The sequence below is a fragment of the Babylonia areolata genome, chromosome 1 (genome assembly GCF_041734735.1).
Source record: "Babylonia areolata isolate BAREFJ2019XMU chromosome 1, ASM4173473v1, whole genome shotgun sequence".
NCBI classification, from domain to species: Eukaryota; Metazoa; Mollusca; class Gastropoda; order Neogastropoda; family Buccinidae; genus Babylonia; species Babylonia areolata.
In genome coordinates this window covers 73634652-73661711 of record NC_134876.1, presented here as the reverse complement: position 1 = coordinate 73661711, position 27060 = coordinate 73634652, and the positions used below count along the sequence as shown (strand labels likewise).

Sequence of the window (27060 nt, the reverse complement as noted above, 5' to 3'; positions counted from 1 at the left end):
TGTGCGTGGGTGGGGGGCGAAATTTGAAAGCCATTTGTGAATACGCAAAGTGACTGGGCGGTTTCTTGACTATTTATCAACGAAGGAAAATATGCCTGGATTAATTTTGTCAAGATGAGGACCGCTGTTGTTGTTTCGCGTCCATAGCAAATCTGTTGCGTTTTGGGACTGCTTTAATTCACTGAAACAGGTCAGCCAGCTGCTTGCCTGTCAGCTGCAGGCATGTGCACCTCCTGCATCGATTCACCGACTTCTCAGCATTCTTGCAGATATCGAAGGCGACAGAGTATAACCCCTGCAAGAACTGAAGGGAGTCTTTGTCGGTGAGTGAATTACAATATTTGTTTCGTCACTCGTCCTTTCGGTTTTGTGGCACTTAAATCTTCAAATGCGTTCCGTCGTGGTGGCTGTCAAGGCTAACACAACTGGGCCATCATCCCACGCAAGGTTTCCGTGCCCTTTGAAGTGTGCCGATCCGTGGGTGGGGGCTTTCCCTACGCTAGCTGCATGCAATCTCAGGTTCACTGCCCGCCAAGTTAACACTGGTAGTCGTAGATTCATTGGCTGAGATTAAAACTTGACCCACACTGTTGGCTGCAGTTGTGATTTCCAAATACATTATGATTAGCAGAAACAGGATGTTAGGGCTTGGTTGATCAACCTCGTTGTGGAATTTCAGCTATTTTAGTACTTGCCGTGACTAAGCTTTACATGTGCCTTCACTGCCAAAGTGTTAGGCTTGTCGACACATTGAGAGTTGTCAATGTGACTCCACACTTCCACAAATTCAAATGTGTGTGTGTGTGTGTGTGTGTGTGTGTGTGTGTGTGTACATACACACATGCATACATACATACATATATATATATATGTATGTATGTATGTATGCATGTGTGTATGTACACACACACACACACACACACACATACACACACACACATATGTATATATATATATATATATATATATATATATATATACATGTTTTAGTTTGAGATCCAGTTCTGCATCTCTTCCTAAACAGATCCCCCATCACACACCCCACCCCCCTCCCTTTTTTTTTTAATATCTTGTGAATTGAGTTGTAAATTTTCTCACAAAAGTATACTGTAAAATTTATTGATATGATAACAAAACTTAAGTTATTATCCTAATGGGAAAGAAATAACAGCTAATGAAATGGCTCCCACCCCATTTCACCAGCTGCATTTGTGTGGTTTATTGTTTTTGATTTGTTGGTCTTACTGACTTGTGAAATTGACACAATTGTTGTGATACTGTTATATCACAGTTGCATTACATATTCAGCTCATTTAATTTGACAGTTCTTTGAAACTATTTTTTTCCCACTGATTGTAAATTATTATTTTTTATGTTTTGTTTATGAAGATAATTCTTCTTTTTTTTTGGTACTACTATGTAATGTTTATTTACATTTTGTTTATAAAAGTAATCCTGTGCCAGTGTTGATAGTTTCAGTATTGTTGATTGTTTGTCAGAAGTCTTGTCATGGAATCTGTTTATATCATATATGTATAGACCATCACTCCATCACATGCCAGTTTTGTGACACTATCCATCTGTTGAAGTCAAATATTAAAACCCATCTCACTGTGTTAGTTTTTAATAACTTTTTTTCAAAGTGAGAGGAAATTGTCACAGTGGTATTTTATGTTTGATTCAAGTGGCTGTATGTCATTACCTTGAATTTAACACGAGTGATGATAATTTTGCGTACATTTTACTGTATTATAAGAAAACAGGGTAGGTATGGGTAATTGCGAACAGTGTCTAATTGCCAACGATTCGTATAACGCACCATTTTGAAGCGTTCTTAATGGTTGCATTTCACAATTTAATGTCTGCTTCAACCTTTTTCTTATACTCTGATGAATATCCATTTCCAAGAAACAGTCAAACATCAGCTATTTCTGGCTGTTTCCGCAGTCTTTCTTCGCCTCGCACACCACTGCCGACCAAGGTTACAAACGTGCTCTCAAAATCCTAAAATAAATGGAAGCAAGTTGTAGGACTTGAACTTTGATAAAGTTGAAAATAGTTGGTTTGATCGGATATGTTGAATGCGCACTGCCAGTGCTGGGAAAATTTAGGAAAGCATATTGGTGACAGATCAGAGCATCAGTTTTTACAGGCATCTGCAAAATAGTGTCGTTTGCAATCAGACCATAGGATATTTTGATGTGAGTCTGTGCGAATGATGCTGCACAGTTACTGAGCACTCTCAAAAGGGTGTATTTGTGTGCGATGTGGGGGGGGTGGGGTTTAAATGTCTGTCTGTGTGTTTATGTGCATGTGTGATCAATACCAACAATACAACAGTCTGGTGCGATGTTCCAATAATAAATTATGTCTAATGACAGTGGCACCTCTGCCATTTCAAACATTGACAAAACATTGAAAAGAATGAGCAGACAAACTTTTCCTGGTGGAACTTGGAGAAAGCTTTCAAAAGCAAAAGAACTATGTTTGACTATCGTACAACGTGTTATCTTGACAGTAAACATGTTGAGCTGGTTGCTTAGACTGGATCATTCGCAATTACCCGTACCTACCCTAACTGTCTTTGTGCCTTCCATGATTCCCATAAGTGGGATGGAATAAGCCTACATATTTATAAATAAAAAAAAGTTTTTGTTTTGCTTTGGCCTGTAATTAGAATAAAATTTCACTTGGGACTGCTGCTTTGGGTATTGTAGATCTATAAGATTCAGAATCAACACATGCTCATGCTGGCAGTATGCCAAAAGCTTGAATTTTATTTTAGCACCATTCACTTCCTCATGTAAGAAATGATCAAACTATATTGTTTTCATACATATACACATTTTTTCAGGGCAGTAAAGTAGGATGATTCTGATTAAAACAGAAAATTTAATTCAGAAAACATATATATATATATATATATATATATATATATATATATATACATTGTCCATTTTGTTTACCATAGATTTTCAGTACTGTTCACATTCTGCTGTTCTTATTTTGAAAGTCTAATGAGTGACCATGCACACATCTGTACAAGTGTGTCTTTGTTACTTTGTTGTGTGTGTGTGTGCATGCATGTGTGTGCGTGCACACATGTGGCTCCCTATTGTTCCTATAAATACATGAGACAAAATAATTAAAAAAATAGCTGAATATATTGATTGTGAGCAGGCTTCTCTGTGTCAACATCTGTTGTTTGCTAAAGTTTACAGCTGGTGCTTTTCTGTATTATTTAGCAGTACTTGTTTTTACTTCTTTTTTTTCTTTCTTTTTTTGTAGAAACTATAATCCACATGACAGCTCTGTGTGTGTGTGTGTGTGCACGCGCGTGCATATGTGTGCATGTGTGTGTGTGTTTTGCACACATCTATAATGTTTACTGCCTTGAGGAGGGAGACAGAGGCAGAATGGAAAGATGGCAAGCTTTTTCAGTGGTGTCTGTTTTAGTTTTATTTCCCCAGCCCATGATCCAGCGTATATGAATGGCAATTACACACAGTACCACACATGCACTATATATATATACTCATCAGTATATGCACACAGACACGGACACACACACACAAACACACACGCGCACACACACACACACACACACACACACACACACACACACACACACACACACACACACACACTGTCTGTCTGTCTCTCTGTCATACAGACTCTCTCTGCACACTCCAATACTGTATGTCAAGAAGGCAGTGGGGGGTATAAATTTCAGCATCTGAAGTATATTTACTCAGAATTAAGAAAAAGGTGATTTTACAGCAACAACATTAACTGACATTTTTTTGTTTTACCAAAAAACATCCTGCTCCTTGATAACTTTTTTTTTTTTAATCAGCAGTGGTCATCCTTGAATGAAACAGTTACTGACCATCAAGTCTGAGCCAGCACTGCAGTTCACAAGATTGTACCTAGACCGAAGACAAACCTGCAGACTAACTGACTGTGCTTTCCATAAGGAATGAAGAACAGTTGAGTTAATGGATAAGAGCTTTGATTTGTTTCCACACAAGATTTGGCGCTATATATAGATGTATTGATTATAATATATTCATAATATATTATCATTTATAAGGATGTGCAGTTCAACATAACTTGGGTGTTTGCATGAAATCAGCAGTGATTAGTTGTAGCAAAGAGGTTTGGAAAGCTGGGACTTAAAAACAAAATGATTTACCTTTGTTCTCACCTTCAAGTATGGATCTGTAATTGGGGCAGGCATATGATTCTCTTTGTATGATTCCAATACTCTGCTGGTGTTTATGTCTTGACAAGTTCTCTTTGGCTGTATGATTCCAGTACTTTGTCGGTATTTATGTCTTGACCAGTGTATCTCAAATTTGGCACACTGACCACTTCTGGTGTCTTCTTCTTTTGACCCAGTTTAGAGTGATTTCTTATGCACTTTGTTAACCAAGCTTTACTGATTGGTGACACATAAGAAAATACCTTGATCCAGTAGGTTGTGCTGTAACAGTTTGATGTATTAGTTCACAGTTTTCTGGTACAGTTTGATGTATCAGTTCACAGTTTTCTGATATATCACACACATTCACAGACATGCACCAGAGTTGAGTAATCCTTTCACCTGGTAGTTTGCACTTTGACCTTTATCTTTTATACTTCTTACTGGCCAGGTGTTGGCGAGGAACTATAGAAATTGATAGTGAGGTAGGTAATTACAACATGGATGGTAAAGTAAACTGTATAATTAAATCAACAATTTTCTTCATTTTTTTCAGTCATTTCCAAACTAAAGGCTGTTTCCAGCCAAGTTTATGCCTCTGCTGATCTAAACATGATTTCGCTTTCGTAAGGTTGGCAGCCATGAGGGAGTGTGTAAAATCCTTTCTCTACATTTGTCACAAAATAAATGTGGCCTGATAGCTGAAAGTGTGTTCTTAAACAGTTAAAGTATCTCTTTGTCAACACACTCTTTGGATCATCATGTTCTTGATAGAATACATACAGTGTACCCTGTTAGTACTTCCTAGCCTGTCTGTCTGTCTGTCTCTAAAGACAATGGGTTTTTGCTTCTTGGTTGGAACTCGAACAGCATCTCACTGTCTGCATTGTGTCTCCAATCCTGGAACAGCATTTCCTTTTGCAAGATTTACACCTGAAGGTTGATGGAGCTGGATCAGAAGCAAAATATACCTTGCTGCACTGTTTTTTCTTGTTAAATTGATTGGCTTTGCTTCTCATCTGTTTGCTTGAAAGTCTCTTTCACAATCTATCTCCAGCAAGCACGGTTCTTTGTGATGTTTTCCCATTTATATCCGGGGTAGCAAGATTTTTAGTTTGTTTCTCAAGGAGCATCACTGTGTTCAAACAAATCCATAATATATAGCATATATTTGCTATTCAGTTGTGAATCCAGTGTGTTTAGTCAGGCCTTGAGTGCCTTGAAATATATATATATATATATGTCATTATTTGTGTACCCATTACCAGTGGATTTCTTCTACAGAATTTTGTCAGAAGACAACACTTTTGTTGCCATGGTTCTTTTTCTGTGCTCCAGGTGCATGCTGCACATGGGAATTCAGTTCATCATCTCATCCAAATGTCTAGATGCTCAGTTTGATTTTCCAGTCAAAGCTGGGAGAAAGAGCGCGACTGGGATTTAAATCCAGGCCCTAACAGACAGTGTATTGGCATATAAGTGTCTGTGTGCTACAGGCACATGGTGCACTGAAAAAGAAACCATGGCAATATAAGTGTTGTTCTCTGGCAAAATTTGTAGAAGAAATCCACTCTGATAAGTACACAAAAATGCAATAAATGCATGCACTCAAGGCCTTTTGGTTATGCTGCTGGTCAGGTATCTGCCTCGCAGTTTCAGTTTCTCAAGGAGGTGCCACTGCATTCGAACAAGTCCTTATATTCAGTTATAAGCTATATGACATTGCTTGGCAAATGGCTGACTAGCAGTAAAACCCAATGCGTTAGTCGGGCCTTGAGGCCATGCATATTTATTTACCTAACAGAGTAGACTTCTACATATTTTTGCCAGAGGACAACCCTTTTGTTGCTGTAGTTGATTTTTCCGTGCACCATGTGCATGCTGCACATGGGACCACGATTTACCATCTCATCTGTATGACCAGATGCTTGGTTTGATTTTCCAGTCAAAGTTGGGAGAAGGAGTGAGACAAGGATTTGAACCCAGACCCTCATGGACACTGCATTGGCAGATAAGTGTCTTATACTCTTGACCATTCTGCTACCTTCCTCTTTGTCCAGCAGACCTGTGTGGTTTAACATACATGGATTTTTCTGGACACAGGTATGCCTCCCCTTGAGAAACTGAAACTGAAGCAAGATGTATACATAAGATTGTTATTTCTTCAAACATTGGATTTTTTCTTTTTCTTTTTTCTGTTTGATATTTTATGAAAGATATTTTAAGGGATATGACCCATTTTAATTTCTGGTGATAAAAAAATCTTCTGTTAGACACTAAACTTCTCAGGAATATCTCATAAGCACTCACAAATTTCCCAGCATTTTGAATAAATCTGAATTGTTCACATTCTGTGTTCACACACTGACACAAAATTTGCATATATATATGTGCGTGCCAATGTGTGTGTATGAGGTGTGTGAGTGTGCACTGATTGCACACGTAGTCTTAATAGCAATACATGGCTGTTCACAGTCCCCCAACCCATCTTTGTTATTTTTCTTTCTCTTCTTCCTCAAGTACTATAGTGGACACAATCAACATTTTAATTTTTCCCTTCTTTGTCTTGGGGGGCATGCCTGCATTCTGCATTTTCCGTTGGTGGCGATACAAAGACCAAAAACTAAAAAGACACCCCCACCCCATGAAAACAAAAACAAAACAAAACAACATCAGAAAACCCAAAACAAACTGGCATATCAAAATTTATTACCCCTTTCTTATGCCTATTGAATATATTGACCTGGTGTTGACATGGTGGTGAGACAGGGATTAGTTCTGTGAGACGCATTGATTTTCCCCCCCTCCCTCTGGAAACTGGGTTAGCGGTGAAAACTACTTGCCGTGCTGGCGGTGGTCACCTCTTGTCAATGGGCGGCGGGGTGAGTGAGGAGGATGGAGTGTGGGTGTTCTCGCCTGAAGTGGTACCGCTTCCCTCTCTTTACCCCAGGCTTTTTACTCGCACATCAGAATCGACTTGTCTGCATACAGTGACCGAGTGAGCGCAAATTTTTTTAAGCATGTGTGTGGTTTAGTGTATTGGGTGCTGTGGTTTAGATCCTTCTGATTTTGTTTAAATTATATATGTATTGCTATTTTGTTGTTGTTCTTCAAATGTTAAATAAGACACACTTTGACGAAATCAATACATTCTATCTCATTTGGGGACTGACTTCTTCCTTCGCAGGTTAAAAAAAAAGTTGATAATAAACTGCATGGGATGAACTTTGACTGAACGTGACCGGGGGGAGAGGTGGGTCATGAACAGTGGATGGCCGCCAAAAGCGCCTGGTGTCAAGTTTGACACAGGAGGAGAACACGTGATAGTGTAGTTCACCTTGCCCACATGATTCCTCCCTCACCTCACTCCCCTGTACACTGCTCTCTGTGTCTGCCCAGCCTGCCATGCTAATCAAGAAATCGGGGGGCCTCGCAGACAGCCTCACTGATCTGTTAGGGTAAACAGGAAGTTAGGAGAGGAAGGGGGATGCAGTGTGTGTGGAGTGGTGGTGGTGTTCGTATGTCTTAGGCTGAGGGTGAGGGTACATGGTTTTCTCAATGACAGGAGCTCCAACGGTAGCGACAGAGCCCAGGCTGACAGGCGACAAACTGTTGCGATAGCTGGGTGGAGGCAGATGGGGGTAGAATGTCAGACAGGGGAGGGTGGTTGGTTGCAAGGGGTGGGGAGGTGATGGGGTTTAGTGGAGGGTTAGTGAGGACATTTGGGGACTGAAGACACATGGAGATGGAGGTAGGGATCAGAGTTGAAAATAATTTTAAAGGTGAGAGAGGGGAGAGTTGGGATGGAGTGTCATTGGGCAGAGGGAGGGGAGGGGTGGGGAACCAGGGAAATGGCTGTGGAAGGGCTGGTTAGGAGCCAAAGAAGGGTACTTTTTTTCCAAAGAGATGGGCAGTCAGAGAGGGCATTTCAGACAGGGATCAAAGTAACATGGAGGAAGTGGGTTAAATGGAATGGGAGTGTCCAACACGAAGGATGATTAGAGATCAAGGGGTGGGTAGGGGGAGGGAACAGGTGCATGAATCTGACAGGGGAGGACTGAGTGGAAATCCATGGCATGGGAGTGAAGGAGACTTCCTGTTAAGGTTGCTATGGGCTAGAGAGCATAAGGTTGCTATGGGCTTGAGAGCAGGACTAGGAGCATGCTTGTAAAGAGTTTTAGTAAGCAGAACGAAGGGAAGTATTGCAGGAATTAACAGCATATGTCATCTGACACACACACACACACACACACACACACAGAGTAAAGTTGAAATAGCATAATATTATTTGTTTCTTTGGACCATACAGGCTGCAAATAGTGGTTTTAAGGTACACCATAGTTTTGTTTGTGTTTTAATTTGAAAATGATGTATTCCTCCAAATAAATGGCTGACATATATTGTTTTCAAGCGACAATGGAATATGGTCAATGAGATAAAACCCTTGAGTATTTCAGGACGGAAATTTCCATCATCTTCCTGTGTGCAAAAAAGTGCCTTGTCCACGTCAGTGTAGGAATTTTCCCATTGGAAAATCACTAAATTTATGTGAAGTTGTCATAAATGGACAGTACGGTCATTTTTATTCTCAGAAAAGTATAGGTTATAATATACTTCCTTTCAGTAGTTTGCATGCTAGAATCAAAAACAAAACAAAAAAACTCTCCATGACCAAAAATCCCTCAGAAAGTAATCACTGAACCTAAATTAGGATTGGCACTGGAATGGTTAATAGAATACTGCTAGGGTCACAATAATGCATTGTACAGCAGTTAAAATCCATAAACTAATCTCCACATCAGACTCATCTCAGTGTTTTTGTGCAACAGCAGTTTGTTTTCCAAGACAGTGATCACCAGCATATATCACCAATATAATTTTGATATATTTTATAATTATAAGAGTTTTTGCTTTACCACGCACACACAAGAAAGGAAAAGGATTCTTTGCAGTTGTACTGTCTGTTGCCATACAAAACTGATGAGGAAGGGACATCTGGTTCATCGCTATGTGTTCAGTCAGTGAGCAGTGATACTTTGATAGCTGTGCAGGATCATTAGTTTTCAATATTGATGGAAGAGGGCATGTTATAATAATAATAATGATGATGGACATTTGTTGAGTGCTTTCCTCCCTTAAAGAGAGCTCAGAGCGCTTTACAAAAAAACATTAAACACGCACGCAGCATGCATACATGAAGAAAGAAGAAAGATAATAATTTAGCGCACAATAATAGTAATACAAAACAGATTCAGAGATTACACGTATTACATTACAAAATTACAGGCACACACACACACACACACACACACACAGTGAAAGAGAGTGAGTTTGCATGGCTTGTAACTGAAAAGGTATGGAAGGTCTATGGATAGGCGTTTTCAAAAAGATGTGTTTTCAGACCAGTTTTAAAAGATTGAAATGAGGGAGAGTGGCAAAGATCATGAGGTAAACTGTTCCAGACAGATGGAGCTGAATAAGAAATGGAAGAATCACCGAAGGATTGGGTTTTGACACTGGGAGCAAGTACAAGTAGCAGCCGTGAATCGGAAAATGATCTGTTCTGTTGTGGGGGGGTGTAGGTTTGAATCAATTCTCTCAGATACTGAGGAGCAGCACCCAGAATCGAGTTGAAGGAGAGAATTGCAATTTTGTACAGAATGTGGGCAGAAATTGGTAACCAGTGAAAAGAATGCAGAAGATAATGATATTGTCCATCTTTTTGGTTCTAAAGATTAATCTTGCTGCTGCGTTTTGAACTTTCTGGAGTTTTTGTTATTAAGTATTTAGGACAACCAATGAGGAGTGAGTTACAATAATCATTTCTGGACAAGACAGGAGAGCTCACCAGAGGTTGTGTTGCTTGAGTAGTAAGGAGATGGTGGATGGAGCTGATCTTTCGAATTTGAAAGTATGCAGCATTGCAGAGATTGTTCACGTGTTTCTTCATTGTGAGGTTTGAATCAAACGTCACACCCAGATTTTTCACTTGAAAAGTCTACATCTGAATCTCCAATTTTAAGAGAGGAAGGCAAGGAGTTGTTTATAGACAGTCTGCTTGAAGAAATGATAACAGCTTCAGTTTTACAATCATTTAATTGTAGTTTGTTTGGACTCATCCATGCCTTCATGTTCCATGTTCATTATGCATATTATAAGCAGGTCTTATATTCTACAGGTAAATGGCATATTTGCCTTCCCTTTCTCAGTCTGGCATCTCATGGTTGAGAGGCACCAAAGAACCCACCCCTCACAAGAAAAAAGAAAGGGAAGAAAAAAATCATATTGGTTCAGTACACTTGTTACAACCCAGTGCATATGTACTATAGGTTGGTGTGGACAATGGCTGCTCTCTTGGTCTGTCTGATTGGAATCCAACTGCTGATCCATGGTGCTCAGATCTGTGATGATGGATTATTTAATACTAAACAGAAGGAAAGAATTAAAAGAAGAAAAAAAAGTATATGTCTACAGATTGAAACAGTGTGCATCATTTGCTCTTGATATAACTGTTGTATCCAGAATAATCTCAGCTGTATATTTGTGGGCAAGTAACAGTGAAAGCAAAAGATAGGGGGGAAAATGATGGTTTGAGAAAACTATAGGGCATTTGATAAATCGTTAGAGCCTCTGCACTTGAGGCTAAAATGATTTTTTTTTTCAGTCACTTCTCCTTTTGAACTGCCATTTGAGGAAATTGTAAGTTTGGCTGACTTGGTTATGTGTGTATATCATTTTCAAAACACAATGCTTTGTCTTCAGGTTCCCAAGCACAAGTAAGAATATCAGGCAAGCAACAAGAGACTCAGTTACACATTCTTCTGTCATGAAACTGAAATAATGAAAATTGATGAACAAAAATTAAACAGAAACAAAAACCTGTGATATATAGATCCGTGCTTTGATCATTTGCTTGTTCAGCGTGCACATGCATGCATATATTTAGGGGTGGTGAGAGAGAGAGAGAGAGTTCTGACCAAGTTTGAAAGAAAAACTAACATCCTCTGAGCTTATGACATTTAGACTAATCACACACAAAAATAGCACCACCTGTTACGGGAAAATTCGTTGTTAGTGGTTGTGGCACTGGGGTTGAGGAGAAAGAAGGTCAGTGGGAATAAAAGTTTGGAGCAGAAATGTGTATTGCATCAAAAGTGCATCACACTTGATTTATTTCTGTCCATATTCAGGGAGAATATAATGTACCTGCATGATTATACATACCATCCTAGTTAATCAACATTTGCTGATTGTTTGAATTGTCTTTACAACTTGTTATTGTTTCTTGTTTGGTTTTGTTGCTTCTTGTGTGTGTGTGTTGGGGGGGGGGGGGGGGGGGAGGGGGGTATGATGACGGATTCCCCATGGTTGATGAAGCAAGGGCCCTTGAGGAAAGATCAAGATCATGCAAGAGTCGCAACTCGCCCCGTCTCAGTTAATAAACTGAACATTATTCCACCCAGCTCACTCTCCCCAGCTTAAGTTCCTCAAACCCCTCTCTCTCTTTCTTTCTCTCTCAGAGAGAGAGAGAGAGAGAGAGAGATTTTGGTGTTAATCTTTTGATCTGACACAGGTACATGGAAGCATTCGGTTTACACGCAGAGTTGTTCCCAGAATCCGCTTCGTACACCTTTTCCATCAGTCGAATAGAGGCCGGGGTTTCTAGGTCCATAACCTCCTGCTGTATACAACACCTTCTCTTCCGTATCTTTCATAACTTATTAATTCACCGAGTTGTCCGTTTGGTCATTTGCCCTTGACCTTCCACCGACAGGAGCTTGGGCACAGACGTATATAAGTGTGGAGTTGGGGCAGGGAACAACTTGACCTTGAGGGCGAAACGCCAGTAAGTCGTTAAAGTCTCTCACTGAGGGCAGGGAAGCGGGGGAGGTGCTTGGCTGTCCGTGTTAGCCACGTGCCAGGTGAGAAGAGAGCCTCAGTCGGTTAAGTGGTCACATCGGTCAGTCCTGCCAACGAGCACCTTTTTTGGGGGTCAGGTCATACAGAGAGAAAAAGCAAATAACCTTTACCTTTCTGTATAATAGGCTGTGGTTAAAGTACCTGTGTTCGGGGGATGACCTCTTTCGCCCCCATTTCGCTAAAACATGACACCGTTTGCTGACTGACCGCAGCCTGGTTTGGTTTGGAATGATCACTGGGATGCTTACAGGTCAATAGGGGAGTGACCGAGTTTTATCCCCGCCCTTGTTCACGCTGTCATCCCTGTCATCGCGAGTTCATTACATTTTTTTTCTGACCCATTTGTGAGGGTCTGTTGACCTATGATCTAGCCATTGCATAGTGCTTGTCGTATTGGATGGAAAGAAGTATTTCTGAACAGTGCGTTGTTTCGGAAGGTTTCGTTATTCATCTTTTGTTTCGGTTTCACGGAGGAAGGTGGCAGAATGGTTAAGACGCTCAGCTGCCAATACAGAGAGTCCGTGAGGGTGTGGGTTCGAATCCCGCTCTCGCCCTTTCTCCTAAGTTTGACTGGAAAATCAAACTGAGCGTCTAGTCTTTCGGATGAGACGATAAACCGAGGTCCCGTGTGCAGCACGCACTTGGCGCACTGAAAAAGAACCCATGGCAACGAGAGTGTTGTCCTCTGGCGAAATTACGTAAAATGAAATCCACTTTCATAGGTACACAAATATGTAAGCATGCACTCAAGGCCTGACTAAGCGCGTTGGGTTATGCTGCTGGTCAGGCATCTGCTCAACAGATGTGGTGTAGCGTGTATGGATTTGTCCGAACGCAGTGACGCCTCCTTGAGAAAGTGAAACTGAAACTGAAATTGTTTCGGTGTTGTTGCTATAGTGTTTGAGTGAATTTAGGGTGTCGGGATGTCACAGGCGGTTTATTATTATTATTATTTTTTTAAATCCGAAATGATACTGCATGGGCTTCTTTACAACCCCAGCGTCATTATTGTTGTTATTATTATTGTTGTTGTTGTTGTTGTTGTTGTTGTTGTTGCTTCTTTTGCTCTTTTAGGTTGCAGCCCAGCCGACTGCACTAAGGCCACAACTTACGATATACAGGACTGGATATACCGTCAATTACCATCGATTCCGTTGAAACTGAAAAGAAAAAAACCCATCAACATGGAAGAAAAATATAGGCACAGTCGAGTCATCACTCAGTCATAACTATTTCAGGGAAAGATTTTTGTCGGCACCCACTGAGCCCACTTTAATTAACCGAACCGTCCGTTATCTCGGTCTGTCATTATGACATGAAATGTTTCACCAAATCGTCACACTATCAGTTTGGGATAGCCGTAACTGTACAAAGAATGCCTTTACATTATTACACGTCTGGTGATCGAGACAGATTTGTGTACGTCGGTTTCCCGGGATTAATTGAAAATAAAGAAATCAGAAAGTGACACAACGAAATGCTGTCTTGGCGAATGCAGTCACACACTAGGTACACACATACATATATTTATTAGTACAATATTCATGTCCATCATTGCGTACACACATATTCACGATCGCACACATGCACGCACGTACGCGCACGCGCGCTGAGACAAAATGAGAGGAGGAAGGGGGGTGGGGGGCATGCACATTGTCCGTAGACGTGTATTCTTAATCGTTAAAATATTTTTTTGCGTGCATACATGCACATCCGCGTGCGTGCGTACGTGCGCGTACTTTTCACGTAAATATGTGGAAAGGACACTCAAACGAAGAGCTCGGGGAAAGAACAGAAGGGGCTTTGCAGAGTTGGGGAGGCGATGGGGGTTAGTGGGGGACGGAGGGCGGGGGAGCTGATTGAGGTGGAGATGGGCGGGTTGGGGGTGATGCGTGGGAGGGGGCGGGGGACAGGCAGGAATGGAGAAACTCGGGAGGAGAGTAGCGGGGGCTGAAAGTCGGTCACCGCAATTTCAGTCCATTACGTTCGTTGGGGGGTAAAGGGGGGCGGAGGGGGGTGGGGTGAAGGGAAGGAGGAAGAGGTGTCAGCTGCCGCCCAGCTCCATGGGAGCATTTAAATGGATGTACCGTAGGCCCCTGGAACACTAAGTGCAATGGAGGAAAGAATTGGAGTAATCTCTGACCGCAACAGTTGGTAGTTCACTGATTGGTGATGAGATCGAGGCACGCGAACACCGGTGTGGGCACCTCTCTCCTTTGCAGCCAAAACAGAAGCTCTGTTGTCTTTCTGTTAGTCTTTGTCCCCGTCTTCTACGTGTATGTATGTATGTATGTCCATTATTATGTCCTCACTGGTATGCATGCATGGCAGCGTGCGTGTACGCACTTGCAGCGACACATTGTCACAGTTTTTCTCTTTCCGCCTGTCTGTCTGTCAGTCTGTCTCACTCACACACACACACACACACACACACACACACACACACACACACACACACTCCCTCTCTGTCCCCCTCTCAATGTCAGTATGTCACTATAACTTGTATCACTTATATTCATTTCATATTTGCTTGTGTTTGTTTTTCCATTGCATGTTTTTATTTTGCCAGGGACTGCTATATAACACTTGTTTGTTTTATATGTGTGTTTGCGTATGTTAATTCTTTCCCTGTTGTATACTTTTGATTTCATCAGTGTCATGTGTTAAGCAGTGTACAAAGTGACCATTATGCCCTCTGGCATGTTGGGCAAAATGAAGAACTGCCACTCTTGTCTGTTATTGGCTAGTATCTGAACAGTATCGGGTAGTACCCCAGCTGTGTGCTTTAGGGTCAATTATGCAGTGTAGACCCAATGTTTTGGGTGAGATTGGATGGGGAAAGAAGCTTACCAGTTCTTATCTGCTGTCATGGAAAATGAAAAATGTTGTCCCAACGTGTCTCTCCCACTTCTTTCTCTTTCTCTTCTCCTTTGGACCCTTTTCGCTTCCCCTTCTGTCTGTATGTGTCTGTCTGTCTGTCTCATATAATCATATTTATAATGACTGGTTAATTGTTAGAGGACTGGTGCATGCAGTGACACACATGCTGAAAAAAAGTCAAAAGCCTCCCCCATAACTTGGGCAAATTGGGAGGTTAATCTCTTGGTGTGGACAGTGTTTACTTTTCCCCAGGAACTGTTAAACAGCCTGTATTCAGCCATATGCATGAGTTCAGCATGGGTCATATGCCCTGGCTAGGTCTTTGAAGGGTTTTGTTTTTCCAGTACATGGGCAAATGGCACATAATGACTTAGCACAACTGGCTGAGTGCTGGGCTGTTGTACTGTGTGCAGTTCTTTGTCACAAGAGAATTCTCCTTTTGGAATTTTGGCACCTCTCCCAAACCACAGTGCTGTACCACTTTCTTCTTTTTTTTCTATTTTAATTGTCAACAAGATGGAGTTTTTTACAAACAGAATTTTTCTGGGGACATCTCTTGTGTTGACTTTTTATTTAATGTGCATCAAGTACATACTGCACTTTGGAGTTCATAATGTCGCATACTAAATAAAGACTATAGTAACAAGACTGCCACTCATAATTCTTAAGTTTGCAGTAAAAATCCCAGTCTGTGCATAAATCATAATTCTTAAATTTGCAGTAAAAATCCCAGCCTGTGCATTAATCAAACCTGAGACCCACACTTTCTGGTTTGGCAGCACTGGGTTAGAACTAATGACAACCTGACAGTGAAGTTGGGGCCTAGTGTGTATGATCTGTCTGTAATACTAGACAGACTCATCAATGACACCATCACATAAGTGGGTCATGTTCATTCTCAACGGGAAGATCAAAGATTTATGGTTCACAGCTTCTCATGCCAAAGCTTTATAGTCGGTCAGAATAGGGAAGTATACATATGGGCAATGTTTGGTTTTTATGAGGCATGTCTGTAGTTGGCATTACTTTTAGGTAGTTATCAACTTTCACCAAGAAGTCTGACACTTGTAGAATGATTTGACATTGTCAGCAAGATATGTTGTCATTGTATATATGCGGATTTGTGTGTGCATATGCATACTTTTGAGTCCAGTGTGTTTGTGTTTTTCTGATGACCCCTGTTGAGGTGCTGTAGGCTTTTTCAGTGTAAATAGTATCACCCCAGTTACGGAAAATCTGTGTTAGAAACTTCAGTTTTTCTTTGGCTTTCTTTGATTTATTTCTGGCCTTTTCTGTCTGTTGTCTCTTCTTTCTTATTTCCTTCTCTGCTGGTCCATTGAACTATATCTTTTTCTGGAAAACCTTGAATATTTTTTGTTCTTTTTCTTGATTTAGTTATTGGGCATTCTTACTGTGTTGATTATAGTTTGCACATGGAATGTGTCATGTTGCCAGTTGTTTACCTGTTTTGTATGCTTGTTATTACATTTGGTTTTGTGTACGCATATGTTTTGGATAACATCTTTTTAATCCTCTGGCCAAAAATTGCATGAATAGTCAACATCAGAGACATGTTTCAGGTTTCTGTGCATGGATGACTGTACTTGCTCCTGATTGTCTTTTTCCACATATGTGGGGTTATGGGCATTTTTTTTCCCTCCAGGTTATACAGGATCAGTATTTACAGTTTTTCAGCCCAGATATGGGCTATGTGGTTGCCAGGGCTATAGATAGCAAGCAGCAATAATAGAAAGTGTCTGATGTGTGCATGTGTTTGTTCCATAGTTCAAAGTCCCATCACCATGTGTGTGTGTGTGTGCGCGCGTGTGCATTTGTATTTTTGATGTCAAATGAACAACAGCGTTTGTTATTATTGTTTGCTTGTAAGATGGTGCATTGTTCTACTACCCTTTACTTCCCCCATCAGTGCATGCATGGTGCCCCCTGAGCCTCCCGCATCCTACTTCCTCCTCCCCAACTCCCTGTTTTATTTTTTCAGTTCCAGTATTGGTCGGATTCTAATGCAGACAAGATTGTGCAATAAGTTTTTAAATTGAACACAAATTCAGTTTGCAGTTGGATGCTTTGATTTGCTGTCTCTCACCCAATCCAGCTCCATCCCCATGAGTTAGATTTCCGAAAATAACATCAATAAAAAAAGTAATTGTAAACTAAAAAATAGAACCTTTGTGTGTATCTGTAGTTTTTGCCCACCCCAAACCCCTTGATAGGTTTTAGCCAGTTGATGCAGATTGAGACCACTTTTGCTGTCTGTACAGTATTGTCACAGTGACCTTGACTTTAATCGAGGTTATTCAGGAGTCAGTCACACAGTTTTCCGTGTTTGTATAAATGTGAAAATGCTCTCTTGGATCTTGTGATTATGGCAGGTTAACATACAAATATTAAGAAGAAGAAAAAGAGAATAATTCATGTCCCTTTTTGAGTGGTTTTTGATGTCATGGCATTTGTATGGATGTCTTGGAGGAGAGGGAATCCCTTCTCATCATCATCCTCATCCCCAGAACTGTAACTTTTACCTTCTCTGTAGGTGCACCCTGCTGTGGTGCAGCAGTGAGTGCTTTTATCTAGTGAAAGTGTGAAAAATGATACAATAGTGGAGATGGTCTCAAATAGTATCCATAGTTTTAAAAAAAAATTTATATTGGATGTAGTCACTTGACACATATTTTAAATCTGTTCCCTTTGCATTGTGCACATGTTTGGCAAAATGAGGTAGATTGTCTCCACTTGAAAAAAAGATCTGTTTAATTCTTTTTTGTTTTGTTTTTGATGACATGCTTTTACACACACAAAAAAACGTTTGACTAAATTCTAGTGAGAGAGCGGTCACAGCTGACACCATGCCTTCCCACACCTGCCTTCCCAATTTTGGATATCATTTGGATATCACACAAAAACAGTGTTTTAAATGCACGCCAAAGAATTGATTTTGGGACCTAATACACAGATGCAAAATGTACACATTGGATGCAAGATGGCGTGTTTTATTCTTTTTGGCACTTACTTTTACCCATACAGAACTGACCCTGGGTGTGTGTAGTTCTCGTGCAAGAAATTGATACCATGGCACTGTCATGAAAAATCTTTTCCCAAAGGATTCAAACTTTCTAGCAGCTTGTTAAGAATATTCTTTGGTTCTAATTGCAATTATGAAATGAAATATGGATTGAAGTGTTTCTGAAAGCATGCATGTGCCTTCTCATTCTTCCTGTCATTTCTTGTTTCACCAGGTAGTACCAGTTCATATTCCTGCATGTTTCGAAGATTGTTTCTTTAGCTTTTTCTTTTCTTTTCTTTTTCTTTTATATATATATATATATATATATATATATATATATATATATATATATATATATATATATATATATCAGCAGGAAAAGATGATAAAACTACAAAATAATCTTGTCTGAAAGCACACTTTTTCAGACTCAAACAAAAGATCCTGGTGTAAAATGATGTCTGATAAAAGACTTTTCATTTCAGTCACTTCAGTGTTTTTGTGAAGTGGACTGACTTCATGTCTTTCTGTTTTCTCTGTTTCAGATGGGGTCCCGCAGGAGTGATGGTTGGTTGGGGCAGCATCTTTCTTTGCAAAGTTGTTTCCCTACATGCCTCTAGTTTTCAGGTAGTACATATTGTTGTTGTCCAGTCAGCTTCATTAAAATGTTAAATGTAATTGTAATTGCTGTTTCCGTGAAAGGTTAAATGTGAATATCTTGTGTGCATGTCTTGTGATTTCCTCAAATTATCTTATCAAATGGTTTCATGGAATTGAATCATCTAGACATGGGATTTATTTTCTGATTCTGACATTCAAAAGAAGAAAAACTGTATACCATTGTGAATTTTAGCATTCCACTGTCTTGAACTTCAAATGATATAAAATAGGATAGGGAGAAATAATGGTTATTTGAAAGAAAAATATCAAACAGTCTGCACTGTGTCCTGTGTTACAAAGTTAGTGTCCTGTGTTACAAAGTTACCCAAACTGTTGTGTTTGAAACGGGCAGTGTGCTGGGTGTGGCAGGTGAGCGTGCTGTGATCAGGATGCCCAGCCCAGTGGTGGAGGCGGCAACACCTGTGACTTGTAGAGTTGAAGCCAGCCCACCACCGCCCTGGCTCGCCCACCCCATACCATGACGGGCTGCCTGCCCCATGACTCCGCCCATCACTCACCCCAGGCATTCTACACCTTGGCCACCCACCCTCAGGGTCAAGGCACAACGGCACCCTGTCACACCAGGGACTCCAGTGATCCGGGCCCAGTCTCTGCTTACCCAGACCCTTCCCAGCCAGACACAGACTTCTTGGACCAGCGGAGACCTTACTCGGCTGACCCAACGTTTCAGCAGCCCTATGTTGGTCCTGTTTCTGCAGAGCCCTCATCCGGTCAGTGCCAGTGTTGCCCCAGCCAGCATCAAAGTGATGTTAAAGTACTGCAGCCACAGGAATCAGGACACCCTGCCAGTTCCGAGACCTCTCCTTTTTTTCATCCCCACCTCCCTGGATCAGGCCATGTTCCTCAGATCACACATGCTGCAGGTTCACAGTTCAGCGAAACATCAGAGGCTCAGCAACATCAGTACCATTTTGGACGCTCAACACACATTGTGCATTCACAGCAGCAGCCTGCTGCTCTGGCACAAGAAGTCGCTCAGGGACGTCTCCTTGGTCAGTCTTTTGGAACAGTGGTGTCCCAGATCCAGGCCCCTGCCCCACATCACCCCTGTCACCGACCTTCAGAGCAGCAGAGGTACAGAGTTCCCACAGATACGCAGCCCCCTTTAACGAGACCTGTTGACTGTGTGGCACCGTGGCAGCATTCAGCAGGACCCTGTTCTATCCAGTCCCCTATAGCCAGGTCATCCCCTCCTCACACAGCCACCTCCTCTTTCCTGGCTCCAACCTCAGCCAGTCAGTATCCCAGTCATTCCATTGTGGGCAGTGCTGTGAGCACTGTGCAGCAGAAGGGGGGTCAGCCAGAGTACCACCACCAGCAGGCTGTGACACCAGCTGTATGCCAGCAGCCTTACCACCGACCTGCCAGTCCCTCCATCATGCTGGACAGGAAGCCTACTCTGCAGGTGTTGTCATCATCTTTGTTGCTGTACTGTACTACCCATTAGTTTCATTTTCTTTTAGCCAGACAGGCAAAAAATTGACTGCTGATTTAAACTGAGACCACACATGCGCGTGCGAGTGCACATGCACACACGCACGCATGCACGAACGCACACTCTCTCTCTCTCTCTGTGCTCACTTTCTCATATGCACTCACAAGCTCATTCACTCCTTCATACATGCATATATACTCTTTCTTAATAAAACCAATAAAAACAATAATTTTATGTCTGTAATTGTGCATGTACATGACAAACAAAAGAACTTCTGTTTTGAATTCATCTTAGATTTACATTTGATGAAACTAGAAAACCTCACAGATCAAAACCGTTCATGAGCGTGCATGAATATAAATCATCTTTACCTTGGTTTAATTTGAAATCTTATCATTGATCATGCATTCTGCTCACGAGATGGAGTAAGTAAAGGAACGATGGCCAAGTGGTAATTGCCTGACCAGGAAGTGAGTGTCCATGAGTTTGAGTCCTGCACGGACTGGGACTTTTTACTTCCCACTTCAAAAGATCTTGAGAAGTGTCTGGGTGCAAGTCTTTTGGACAGATAAACTGAGTTCCCGTGTGCAGCATGCACTTAGCTCACCCCACAGTAATAAATCTAGCTTTCCCTGCTTAAATTCTGTAGAAAAATCCTCTTTTGTAATGAAACAAATACACTTGCAGGCAGACAAAGAAAAGAGGGTGATACAGCACCTTGGTGTAGAGGGTGATACAGCACCTTGGTGTTGCGCTCTTCCAGGGGAGAGCAGCCCAGTTTCACACTGAGAAATCTGTTTTGACAAAAAGTAATACAGTTCAGTTCAGTAACATGGTAGCATATATGAAACACTAAACTCAAACCTTGATTTTGCACAGCTTACCTGAAGAGCACCTTGCAGTTGGGATGAAAGCTTGTGTCCAGACAAGAACAACATGTTAGATGACTTTTGTTTTCAGTTCAGATGTTATCAGCATATGGAAGAAAGGCCAGTTTCCATAGACTTTTTCATCTGTCTGTCTTCATTCACACAGTCCAATTCCAGACAAAGATAAGGCATCTTCTTTGCCAGAACTACTCCTGTGAACCTGATCTGTGAAATTGAACTGTGCAGGTGATGACAGACCCTTCACCTGTGAAATTGAACTGTGTGCATGTGATGACAGACCCTTCACCTGTGAAACAGAACTATGTGCAGGTGATGACAGACCATTCACATGTGAATCTGAACTGTGTGCAGGTGATGACAGACCATTCACCTGTGAAACTGAACTATGTGCAGGTGATGACAGACCATTCACCTGTGAATCTGAACTGTGTGCAGGTGATGACAGACCATTCACCTGTGAAACTGAACTATGTGCAGGTGATGACAGACCATTCACCTGTGAAACTGAACTATGTGCAGGTGATGACAGACCATTCACCTGTGAATCTGAACTATGTGCAGGTGATGACAGACCGTTCACCTGTGAAACTGAACTATGTGCAGGTGATGACAGACCATTCACCTGTGAAACTGAATTATATGCAGGTGATGACAGACCGTTCACCTGCCAGTCCTGTCGGCGATGCTGCAAGGTCTCCACACTTCATGTATCCTGAGAGACATTCCAGCTCCCCTTCAGTTTCTGTGGCCCCCAGCAGTGCTGATTCCCTTTACACATCTCCAGGCAAACATGAAGCAAATTGGGATGTGGTGACTGCACCAAAGGCTGCAGAAATGGATTCTCCAATGCACCAGGTGGGATGATAATTCAGGAAAAAAACAACTTTTTTTTCATGGATTAATAACAATAATAACAATGACAGCAACAAAAAACCTACACAAGAGCTGGTATATATTGGACTTCATGTTTCATGCAAAATGCATATCCGAAAAAAAAGAAAGAAAAAGATTTACATCTGATTTTAGGCCAGTGAAATGAAAATTGATAGTAGCAGAGCTCAGTATCACAGTACACACACACACAATACACAAACTTTGTCTATACTTTGGTACAGAGATTTTCTTTTTGGCAGCAGCACATGTCCAACATAAGAAGAAAACAACAAACAAATAAAATGAATAGAAAATAAAAAGATACATTAAAAATTAAATGGCACCAAATGGAAATAGCTATATACAAATATACAGATTACTGAAGTTTACGTGCCTCTCCATTTCAGTCAGCCAAACCCCCCCCCCCCCTACACACACACCCCATGCACACACACCATGCGCACACACGTACACATACATACATACATATATACACACACATACATATACACATATATACATACATACACATACACACACATGCATACATACTTACATACATACATCTACATATATATATACATACACATATACATACACATGTATACCCACACACACATACATATACATACACATATATATATATACATATATATACATACACACACATACATACATACATATATATATATATATATATATATATATATATATATATATATGCATATACACACATATACATACACATAAATATATAATTTTTAAACATTTACACATATGTACACACACATACACACATATACCTACACACATACATACGTACATATACACACACATATATATATATACACATATACACGTACATACACATATCCCATACACATGCATATACATATATACACATGTAACACACACACAATCAACAGGCTAAGATAACAAACCTGAAAGCTGCGCTTCCATAGATCACTAAAATTTTAGTGGCAACACAGTAAAACAATTTTACTCATTCATACTAAATCAAAAACCCCTAGCATCACATTCTTCCCCCACTCCACCCCATCCCCACATCCTGAGGTCCATAATTCACATAAAACCAAACACACACACACACACACACACACACACACACACACACACACACCAGTCATAATTTCACCACAGTTTTCAAGGTTGTAAACATATAATTACATAAATTAATAAAGTAGGTTAAAATAAATAAATATTTTTTATCAGCAGTAAAAGCACATACACACCCACACCCGTTGTTCACACACAAACACACACACACACACACACACACACAACACACACCAGTCACAATTTCACCACAGTTTTCAGGTTTTTAAAATATATCAGAAATACATAAATGAATGGATAAGTAAGTTAAAAATAAATAAATAAATAAATAATTTTTATAAGAAGTAAAAGCATTTAAAATATATCAGAAATACATAAATGAATGGATAAGTAAGTTAAAATAAATAAATAATTTTTATAAGAAGTAAAAGCACACACACACCCACACCCATTTTCACACACACACACACACACACACACATATCTATAGTGATACTTTTTTTTTCTTCCCAAAATGAGCATAACAGAAATCTGCTGTGACATAAATGTTGTCACAGATTGTCTCTTTACAGTTTCTTGAACAGCTAATTATTTTTGCATTTTTGTTGATCTTCCATTTTCTTTTCTTGATTTCTGGTGATTGAGTGATTATGTCCTCCTGTCAAACTTGCATTTACACAGTCATTTTGTCAGTATGACCAAATGGAGATAACTGCAATAGACCCTGTCAATCACAATGTTGAATAGTCATGAACTACAGGTAATGTTACAAAGACTGTATGATCAAAGTGTAAGGTGGTGTGTTGTTGCTGCAGGTCCAGTGGGAGCAGTGTAACGTGCCTGCAGGTGGTGTGGAGGCAGACTCAGAGACCTGTTCCAGTGTCCTGGAAGACAGCAGCAGCAGCAGTCGGGAGCAGTCTCCCTTTTCCACTATGGCAAAGAGTCTGTCCTTGCACTCCCCTGAACACCCCCCTTCCCCTCTTACCAGAAAGTCTCCTCAGCCAGAGATGATGGCTTCAAACAGAGAGGACTTGGGGGAGGAGGTGGAAGGAAGTGGTGATGCTCACACCTCTTCTCCTTCGTATGAGTCAGAGTTTCATCCTTCCAAGTTCAAGAGACGTCTCCATGAACGCTACATGCTGAGTTTGAAGGACACGTCTGAAGCCCCACAGAAAATCAAGGAAGAGTCAATAGATAATGATGAGAAGTGTGACTCTGACAATGACTCAGGTTCTAGACAATTTGTGCCCAAGCTGGAAAGAGCAGACAGTCCCGCTTTCTCAGACAGTCATATGCCCAAAAGTGCCCGCAGGTCATCCTTAGGTGGAGACACAGCGCTTGCAGAGAATACAGAAGTTGGGGCCACCAGTGCAGATGAAGGAGACGTATTCATGGAACCCACCATGTTGGAGCGCACAAAATCTAAACCTTCCTCCTTGCATCAGCGAGAACCACTGGATCTGTCTCGTGCATATCCTTTCTCTAGTTTTCGTTCCAGTTCTGGCTCCAGTCCCCTGCTTGATCCTGAACATTTGAGTCCAGCTTCAAAGATCTCTCCGGTGTTCCGCTCACCCCATCGTTTGCCTTACTCTCCCCATGGGTTGATGTCCCCCCAGTCCCAGTCTCCTCTGTGTTCAGTACCAGAGGGGGGACGTATCTTCAACTTCAATGTGCCCAGTCCTCTAGAAGGAGTGCATTCTGATTCAGATCTCATCTCTCCTAGTCCTATGTCACCACGCATTTTTACCTTTCCTCCTCACAGTTCCCTGCAGAACCCCATGTCGGAAGTGAATCGCTTGGCCTTGTCACCTCGCGCCCCCTACACTCCACCTCCCTTCATGCGCAGCAAACCTTACACCAGTGGTCTTGCTCACAGTGCCAGGTGGGGAGATGAGGCAGACTTCTACAGCAAACGGTCTCTGTCTGAATCTGATATGACATACCTGTGCCCCATGTGTGGCCATGTGTTTGCTTCCAATGACAGTTTGGCCAAACACATAGCTAAACATTTACCTTCAGAGACTGTGCGATCCGGAGACACCAAGATCCATTATTGCAAAGTGTGCAATCGTTCTTTTTCCCGATCTGATATGCTGACTCGCCATATGAGGCTTCACACAGGCCTAAAACCTTACGAATGCTATGACTGTGGGCAGGTGTTCAGTCGTAGTGACCACCTCAACACACACCGTCGCACACACACTGGTGAGAAGCCGTACCGCTGCCCTCACTGTCCCTACTCTGCCTGCCGCAGGGACATGATCACACGTCACATGCGCACTCACACCAAACAGTCGTCACGGCGCTCCCGTTATCTGTCAGTGCCTGATGAGGGAGACAACTACAAACCCTCAGGGTCTGTCTCCAGCACTGACAGAACAGACTCTCAGGACTTCTCCGTCAGTGGACACTGTTCCGTCTCCTCAGTGGACAGCGTGGAGTCAGAGTCCACTCATTCCCCACATCCACCACCGTACCAAGGAACAAGTGCAGACAGTGCACTGTCTCCTGACCAAGACCGCTTGCCTCACGGTTCCCAGTCCTCTCACTTCTCTCACAAGATGTTGGACAAGGCCGGTGAGGGGCAAGCAGGACTGGAAGGAGGCTCTTCATATAATCGCTTCATGCAGTATCGCAAAGGACGTAACTGGTCAACAACCAGTGTAGAGAGTGTCGACTCTGAAGAAGCTGTTATACGAGAAGTCCTTGTGGATGATGCTTTCCTTGACACTGATCCTCAGCCCTCTAGACCTGGAGAAAAGGACAGAATGGAGGACGAGGTAGAAAATCAAGCAGACATGGTAGGGTTAGAGGCACAAAACCTCCAGAAGTGTTTTATTAGTTCTCAAACACCTGGGAAGAACGGTAGTTAACTGCAGCCAAAGACTAATATGTCTGTAGAGAATTGCAGAGCTAAAAATTCCTGTTTTTGTGCAAGCTGGTGAAATGCAGAACAAATTGACTGGCAGCTTGTGATTGGTTTGAAACTGTTGGTGGGTTGGGAATGTTGTATGTACAGTCAGGTGACAGGTTGTTAAGGACACCACTGGAAGGTATTATTGTTTCTCATTTCAAAAGATTACTATATGTAAAATTTGCACTGTTCGACCTGAAGGGAATGTTTTGCTACAATGCTGTGTAGCTTATCCTCATCTTGATTGTGTGTACAGATGTGAACCAACAAAAGCTTGTTTTCTGTATTGTATTTTATTTCATTTTTGGATTTTTTTCCCCCAATAAAAGCAAGGCATAATTTAGTTACAGAAGCCAGTGCATCTGTATTGGATTTTTATTAGGCATCAGTGAAGTGCTTTGTGCGTAACATCTGATCTGAAAGTCTGGCTCTGAATGCATTGCATAAAAGTTAAGTCAAGAGGAAAAGAAAACCATCCCCATTCTTGCACTATGCAGGTTTCTGCCTAGGACCTCTCACTCCTGGGAGGGTCTGTGTCAAGTGGTTACATCTGGAATGTAGCATACTATAGTCAGTACTGGTGTGCAGAGTTGGTGTCATCATAAAAAATACTGGGTAAAAGAAGAAGAAAAACAAAACCAGTGACAAACAGGATTGCTGAAGGATGAGTGAACCAGTGGAAGGGGACGAGGAAGTGAGCAGAGTACAACTACAAGACTGATCTCACAGGAACAAAACCTTTTTTTCAATGGAGTCTCTGAAAACAAACGGAGTGAGAAAGAGGGGTTGGTTGTGGCCCCAGCTGCTATCATTGTGGACCATTTTCACAGAATTCTCACATCATCTTTTGTTCAGCAGTCTTGTGATGCTGAACTATTGAACCTTAGAACAAACCGCTCACTCATGCAATGCCCGAAAGTTTAAATCTAGGATTGTTTGAATGGTATTTTGGCTTTGAAAGTTTCATAAATGTTGGGAGAATCCTTTGGTATCTATGTGTTAACATTGATCTATATCATATGATTAATATAATTATGGGGTTGTCAGAATGTCCGTATTTGGTTTTGAGAGAACAGAACCCATTTTGCTTGGGGAGGGAGGGGTGTGTGTGTGTGTGTGTGGGCTGGGGGGGGGATAGTCTGTGGCATCCAGTCAACTTCACAT

The 27060-nt window shown here is 41.4% G+C and overlaps 1 protein-coding gene across 1 annotated transcript; it reads left to right on the top strand.

The window, feature by feature from the left end:
- Positions 1–26945, top strand: LOC143293534 (uncharacterized). Its single transcript, XM_076604458.1, has 5 exons — positions 1–323; positions 18572–18653; positions 19056–20112; positions 21678–21887; positions 23798–26945. Exons 3-5 carry the CDS (start codon positions 19165–19167, stop codon positions 25853–25855), a joined length of 3216 nt encoding a protein of 1071 aa, XP_076460573.1. The 5' UTR covers positions 1–323; positions 18572–18653; positions 19056–19164; the 3' UTR covers positions 25856–26945.
- Positions 26946–27060: the final 115 nt, after the last annotated feature.

Coding starts and splice junctions, on each gene's coding strand:
- LOC143293534 (XM_076604458.1), top strand. CDS start 19,165: ATGACGGGCTGCCTGCCCCATGACTCCGCCCATCACTCACCCCAGGCA. Junction 20,113..21,677: donor ACAGGAAGCCTACTCTGCAG/GTGTTGTCATCA, acceptor AATTATATGCAG/GTGATGACAGACCGTTCACC. Junction 21,888..23,797: donor TGGATTCTCCAATGCACCAG/GTGGGATGATAA, acceptor TTGTTGCTGCAG/GTCCAGTGGGAGCAGTGTAA.